This window comes from Sciurus vulgaris, assembly GCF_902686455.1.
Source record: "Sciurus vulgaris genome assembly, chromosome: 10".
NCBI lineage: Eukaryota > Metazoa > Chordata > Mammalia > Rodentia > Sciuridae > Sciurus > Sciurus vulgaris.
The window spans coordinates 29503146-29510892 of NC_136470.1; the positions used below are offsets into that span (position 1 = coordinate 29503146).

At 32.1% G+C, this 7747-nt stretch overlaps 1 protein-coding gene across 1 annotated transcript in view; it reads left to right on the top strand.

Moving 5' to 3' along the window:
* LIPI (lipase I) overlaps nt 1-7108 on the top strand; it is a 65620-nt gene extending 58512 nt beyond the window's left edge. Inside the window, 1 exon segment of the mRNA XM_079154959.1 lies at nt 6334-7108. Coding sequence (XP_079011085.1) covers nt 6334-6421 — 88 coding nt within the window. The 3' untranslated portion in view covers nt 6422-7108.
* The last annotated feature ends 639 nt before the right edge of the window (nt 7109-7747 follow it).

Consider the following 7747-nt stretch of genomic DNA (forward strand, 5'->3'; position numbering starts at 1 on the left):
CAAAATAATGAAATAACAAGGTTAAATATTCCACAAAAGGTGGAATCAATGTAGCTATTAATGTAGCATGATTTAAGTGCAATATATTGTGTACCAAGGATGTATAACTAAATATTTGAGCACTAAAGAAACATTTTTGAGATTTTTTTTGTATGAGTGAATGACTTTCTAGATAAATAATAGCATATACATTTTTTTTTATCATCCACTACATTCCAGATGCTATTTTTTGTGATCCTTACTGCAAGTCTATGAGGTATTTTATTTTATTTAGAAAGGATACATGAATTTACTAGTGGAAAAAAACTTTCTTAAGCTTTCTTAAGCTTTCTTAGCTACTTAATATATCTTAATATTCACTGCAGAACATTTGGAAATTTTAATTCTTATATCATCCTTCAATTAAGAGATAATAACTATTAATATTTTGTCATACATGCTACCATTGAACCATGCCTTTAATTTTTTACATCATGTTAGAAGCAGGGTCTGTGTGTGAAATCATGTAGCCTATTTATTGACTTCAATAGAGTCAAATTTCTCTGTTTCTATGGACATCAACATGAGCACAATGTATCTAACCTGTGCTGCACTGTGGACCAGGTTTGGAGCCTTTTAGTTTATTTATTTTTTTCTTTCTATCAATAAGTTAATGGCTATATTGTATTCCACCTTTTTGGAATATTTAACCTTGTTATTTCTTTATTTTGAGATCTTTTATTTTTTTCACATTGCATTGTTATAATAAAAATGAATATCTGCACATACATAACTATTAGCATTTTAAACAATTTCCTTGTTAAGTATTCACAGTTGGGACATCAAGAAGGAGGAACACTTTCAAGCTTTCCATCTCCATAAAGCTTGTAATTTTATTCAGAATGTTGGGGAACCTATAGGTAATCCTTGTTTTCCAGGCGTATTTCCTTCTTTAAGTCGCTTATTATAGGGGTAAAGGAAACAGAAGAGGCAACATTGATATTAACTATTATATTTGGTTCATTATCTTCTTACTCTTGTTTTATATAGGCAAATACTGCATAAAATTTATTCACAGGTTAAGTAAGAAGTAGAGTAGTTATTGGGATATGCCCCAGTGCAAAAAAAAAAAAAATGCTCTAGTTGTAATTTTTAATTTAGTGTGAACTCTAAACCATGGATAGAGTATGAAAATTTACTAAGTTTATGAAATTTGGATGCAATTGTTTCTACTCAAGAAAAAGAAATACCTAAAATATATTTTGTGGGTGTGTAGCAAAACTTAACATTCCCTGCTGGCTGGAGATGCTAACAGATGCTTGGATGAAAGTATACTGTAAGTTTAATTACCTAGATAATTGCTATAACCATCTAGTGACTTTTCCTATTTAGATCTGTCCATACAGATAATGTGCAATTAATGAGAATTAGCACTGCCAAATTATTGTAAATGTGAGTTATAAAAATATGATGCCTTATGGTCCAAATTAAACTGCATGCACTCAACAGTAATTATTTCTGTAATGAGTATGATAGAGACTTCAAGCACTCTTTCCTTCTAGACACTTCCTGTTAAGTAGGACCTTAGAATTTAGGGATTGAGGAATATACATGACTGAGGTGACTTGGGATGCCTTCTGGACAATACTTGGGCTACAGCTACATTTTTAAAAATGTTACTTAATAGTAAAATATACTGTATGTGTGTGTGTGTTTTGATAAGTGCAAATAGTCATATTTTACCACCTCAATTAAGATTCAGAACATGTCAATCACTGTTATGGTTTGAATATGAGGTATCCCCCCAGAGCTCATGTTCCCAAAAGACCACAGAAATCTTCAGGAGTGAAATGATTAGATCACAAGAGTCTTAACCTAAACAGTAGATTAATTCATTTGATGGATTAATGGGAAGTAACTGTAGGCACATAGTGTATGGTTAAAGGAAGTAGGTCATTGGGAGAATTCCTTGGTGATTTTAATTTCTTCCCTGGCACCTCTCCTGCTCAGCATGCCCTCCCAACTCTGCTTTTTGTCTTTAATTGAGCACCTTTCCTCCACCACATTCTTCTACCATGATGTTCTGTCTCAGATTGGGCCCTGACCTATGGAATAGGACGACCATGAACTGAAGCTTTGAAACTGAGCCAAAATAAATTTTTCTTTACCTAAGTTGTTCTTGTAAGATATGTTGGTTACAAAAAAAAACTAAGGTGAATAAAACAGTCACAAAAACTCCCCTATACGGCCCCTTGGTTTTCAACCTCATTCCCGATTCCCACCCACTGATGATCAGTCTGGTTTTGCCTTTTCCAGATATAATATAAGCAAAATATTTTATATTGTGAAAATGGAATTGTATGATAGGTTGTCTTTTAGTTGTGGTTTCTTTCACTTAGCTACTTAAAATTTATCCATATTGCTGCTCACATAATGGAATGTGGAGATGAACAGTGTTCCGTTGGTGTAGATATACCATAGTTCACTTATCTGTTTACCAGAGGTTATATGGCTTCTTCAAAGTTTTTGTTGTCTATTAATAAAAGTACCATAAATATTTGCATGCAAGTTTTTATGTGAATATAGTTTTCATTTCTCTTGGATAGATATCTAGAAAAGAGATTTCTGGGAGATATGTAAATGTGTATTTAACTTCATAAGAAACTATCAATTGGGCTGGGGATATAGCAGTTGGTAGAGTACTTGCTTAGCATGCACAAGGTCCTGGGTTCAATTCCCAGCAACACACACACACACACACACACACACAAAGAAACTGTCAACTATTTTCCAAAGTGACTATACACTTTGCTTTTCTACCAGCAACACTGGAGGGTTTATTCCTCTCCTGCACCAAAATTGTATCTTTATCAGTTTGTTGTTTTGTTTGTTGGTTTTATTTTAGCTCTGCTAATGGGTATGTAGGGATATTTTATTATTTTAAATTTGCATTTCTCAAATGACAAATCATGATGATCTCTGATATTTAATTGAGGGTATTTACATGTTAATTTAATGATATAATTTTTATGGCTGGTTTTAATTCTATTATCTTGCTGTTTTGCTATCTATTTGTTCCATCTGTTCTTTCATTTCTTCTTATCATCTGTCTTTCCTTTGGATAAATTGAGTAGTTCTATGATTCAATTTTTATGTCTTTTGTGGGTTTGTTAACTACGTATCTTTGTTTTATTATTTGGGTAGTTTCTTTAAGAGTTTGCATTATAATCTTTTGTTTATTACAGTCAACCTAAGTGGATTCACATATGTACAGTAGTATACTTCCATTTTGCCACTGGACTTTTGTGGTGTTGTTAGAAAACATTTTCCTTGTACATATGCTAACTATCTCCATAACACACTGTATCATTGTTTACACAATCAATTGAAGAGATATATGTAGTTAAGAAAAATTATATATGGTCACCCACCGAGTTTCCACATCTGGTGCTCTTCAGACCCTGATGTAGATGCACATTTTTAAAAATGTTTGTTCTATTTAGTTAGACATGACAGCACAACACATTTTGATTCATGGTACACAAATGGGTACAACTTTTCATTTTTCTGGATGTACACACCATTCATGTAATCTTACATGTACAGAGGGTAATGATGTTTGTCACATTCCACCAGATGCACGTTTTTAAAAAATCTGGTATAATTCACCTTTTGAATTGAAGGGCTTTATTTAACATACTTTTATACTGTAGGTGGACAGGTATTAAAAGCTTTCAGTTTTGGATGTCTGAAAAAGTCTTGATGTTGCCTTCATTCTGAAAGATGGTTTGAGTGCAGAATTTACATTCATTATTTTAATGTTTCTGTACCATGCAGCATTTACCAAGCCTTGATCCTAATGAGAAACCTGTTGCTGTCCTTTCTTTTGTTTCCCCCAGTGCTGAAAATTGAACCAGGGCCTTGTACTTGCTAAGCAAGTGCTCTCCCACTGAGCTATATGCTCATCCCTGCTTGCTAATTCTTGATTAGATGTCAGATATTGTGCATTTTATCATATGGGTTTTCTATACTTTGTTTTCCTATAAATTTTCTTGAGGTTTATTTTCAAGTTGCTGTCAAGTTACCTGTAGTCAAGAGTTCCTATTAAGAAATTGAAAAAAAAAAAAAAAAGTTCCTTTCTCATCCTCCTATCAAGATGTATAAGATGTATTAGGCAGGCCTGGCCAGGTGCTCAGTCTAGGCTCAGTTACTTTCACTACTTAAACTAAGACTCCTTTGCGTGCTTTACCTAGTGCACTTGAATGATTGTTTTTTTCCCATTTGGCAGGTAGAAACTGGCACTATTTCTGTCCCTGTGTAGGTGTTTAGAATTTTATCCTAGATCAAAACAAAAAAGTCTCAAAAAGAGATTTTTGAACTGAGGAAACATCCCTTTCTTATAATTTGGTATGATATTTATGGCTTAAAATTTGTGTATTAAAATTATATATATGAATTAAAATTAAAAATTAGATTATATTTAGATTTTAGGGATTATTTATCATAGGACTTCTTCCCTTATTTTTATTAAAGTTTATACTTTATCAAGGTAATGGTGTTCATTTCTGTAAATTTATGGTCAGCAAAACATTAGAAATGTAATATTCAGTATGCTTTTTGAGATTAAAAAAGTAAACACAATATTCTTCTTAAAGCAGTTCAACATATACCACACATCTTCTAAATTATACTGTTTTCCTTTTATATTGTTTGGGGAGAAGGAACTATCAATAGTAGAATAAAAATGTGACAAAATTAGAGTCATGGCAATGAAATTAGGTGACTTCACAATGAAAAGAGAAACATCTCATATGTTTTGGTGAAATCTAACTTTGGCAGGCATTGCAAACCTGCTTAAACTATTTTATAATGCTTTCAGATGCTTTATAAAGGGTAGAATTTTTAATAAAGATGTGCATTTACTATGTTAATAATAGAATATATATCAATGGTCATAAAATTGTGCAATTTTGTTCTATTGTAGAAAGAAATATAAACATGCTTGCCTTCATACTGTATTATAGATTTGAAACAGAAAAATTATTATAGGACCAAGGTAATGTGTCTAATGACATGTTTATTCTAGTTGATAAATTTTAAATGAGGTGAGTCAGTGCATTGAAGTTACATTCAGTGATAAGAGCAGTTGACAAGTTGACATTAAGTGTATATAAATTTGTTTAGGGAGTGGAAAAATCATTTATCCACTTATTTCTTAATGGAGAAGGATGATGTCTGATTTCTTGATTATATGTTAGTTATTCTAAAGATAGATGTATACATTCTACTCTCTGAAAACTTAACAAAAAACAACTTTGCCAGCATCCAAAAATCTTCCACATTGAAGTGTTATTATTTCACATTTACTGCTATAATACTAAAATGGAATTTCAAACTGCCTTTATTATTTCAAATGGAAAATGCTGTATTATCCTTTACCAACTTCCATAAAGATAAATGTCTATATTTTATGATTTTTATAACTTCTAAACATATTAGAAAATTAGTTTATTTTAAAAATGAACAATTTAAACCGAAAATTGCTCCTGAGTGTTTTCAAAACATGTTCAGTGGTGTCTTAACCAAACTGGCAGAAACTTGGAACCCATGGACCTTCTGAGCTAGAACTCTGCAAGGTCACATTAAGGTGAGCTACCACCACCTCTGCAGCCCCTGTTCTTTAACAAAGCGAATGTTGCTGATACAGATTTTTTTCATTAATTTCTACTATTTTTACTTTGTCTTTTATTGTGATTTTAGCATCTTTTTCTCATTTTAGCTGATTACTTTTTTTGAGAGTTTTGCAAGACATTAAAAGGAAAATATATAGCGTGACAAAATGACTTATCTTGCATTTGATGATACAATTTTCAAGTACTATGCACACCATCTCTCCAAGAGATAGAACACATTAGGCATTGTTATTTCCATTTAAATGGATGGCAAAAAAAAGTACTGATTAAAGAATTTAGACAAAATTTGTTTATACAATTCATTCTCATCCTTCCTTGGAAGTGGTCATGAGAGAAGGAGTGGCCTGGCCACTTAGCGAATACAGGTTAAGCTATTTCAGTGTCCAACTATGTCTCCCATACAATGTAACTTTTCCAGTAAAGCAAGAAGTGCAGATGCTGAAATGGAGAATCTCTTCTTCATCAGTGTTATGTCTGCTTCATCCCTATATAGCTAAATGAGAGGGAGTGAATTTGATCTTGTAGGTTTGTTGGAAATCTCTGCATTTGGAGAACTATTTGTTACAGGCATAGAGTGTCCAAGTATTTATATAAAAAGGAAATAAAATTTGTTTCTTTACTAATCAATACCTTTCTCTCTCTCTCTTTTTCTCTTTCGCAGACCACCACTCTGCAGGTATAATTTTGTACTTAAAGAGGGAAAGGAAGTATTTCTTAAACCTCATGCATGTACAGCAAAGAATATTTAATTTCCTTCTCCCATCAAATGTAAACTTATTTGTGAATTAAAGAACTTGTAAATTGGTACAATGCCATCAGTCTTTCTTTTAGAATGCATTGTTCAATCGGATATATTTATTTCTTGAATACATTTTTAAGAATAAAAATATGGAAAATAAAAAATGCATATGAAAAATATTCTGAATAGATTCTAAAACCCATTTGTTTCTCTTTACCTCATCTACTTCCTAAATCATAGTTTTACCATTGAATGTTTACCTCAATTAGTTATTTTTGTAAACATGTTAAAACATTTTCTAAAGGAAAAATGGTCAAGAACTTAGTGGATCACTTCTAATCATTTTCATTGTACATCTCACTGAAGTAATAAATAAATTTTTTAAAAATTTATAAATTTGTTTTTTGAGGAAATTACTTGGATTAATGTGAACTTTGTAAATATAAATACTTGGTACTTTTGATAATGCTTTGTAAATAAAGGGCTTGCTTATAAGGAACATAATAAATAAATAACTTAAAGGCCTCTACACTTGTGTTTAAATCCTGTGTCCACAACTTATTAATTATGTAATCCTGAGTAAGTTAATTTACTTCACCATGTCTCAGTCATCTTAGGAATTTTTGTGATGATTGACTCAATAAAGCACTTTGAACAGAATATGTCTATAATAATGATAATAAAAATGATACCTACTATATATGTTTATCATTATACTCTTGGAAAATATTAATTCATTTAATATAACAAAAATTCATGAAGTTAGTCTTGTTACCTCCATTGATGAAGAAACTATGACCTAGAAATGTTGACTAACTTACTGAGGATCATATACAGACCAGAATTCAAACCTAAGAAGTTTGGGTCCATAGTTTGTGTTTCCTCAAAGTGTGATGTTTGTTAGCTATTAGTAGCCATAGGTACTAATGATCACATTCAAAATAATAATCTAAACATCCTTGGCATTCTCCAGCTTACCTGTTCAGTCCAAGAATTTCTAGGCAAAGATCACTCCCACTTTTGTTTCAATGGCCTGTCTTTTATGTGCTCCTCTGAGGCAGACTATCAACAATAGTCAGTATCTGTGGTATTGATTGCCTCCTCCTGTTGTGATTTGGATATGAAGTGACACCCAATAAACTCATATGACAGACAATGCAGGAAAGTTCAGAGATGAAACGACTAGAGTAGGTGAGCAGTGACCTAATCAGTGGATTAAGCTATTTGATGAATTAATACTTTGAAAGGACTACTTACTGGAGGCATGGCTGGAGCAAGTAGGGCTCTGAAGGCATGCTCTTAGGGGTTATATCTAGTCCCCCTGGTTCAAGTCTTT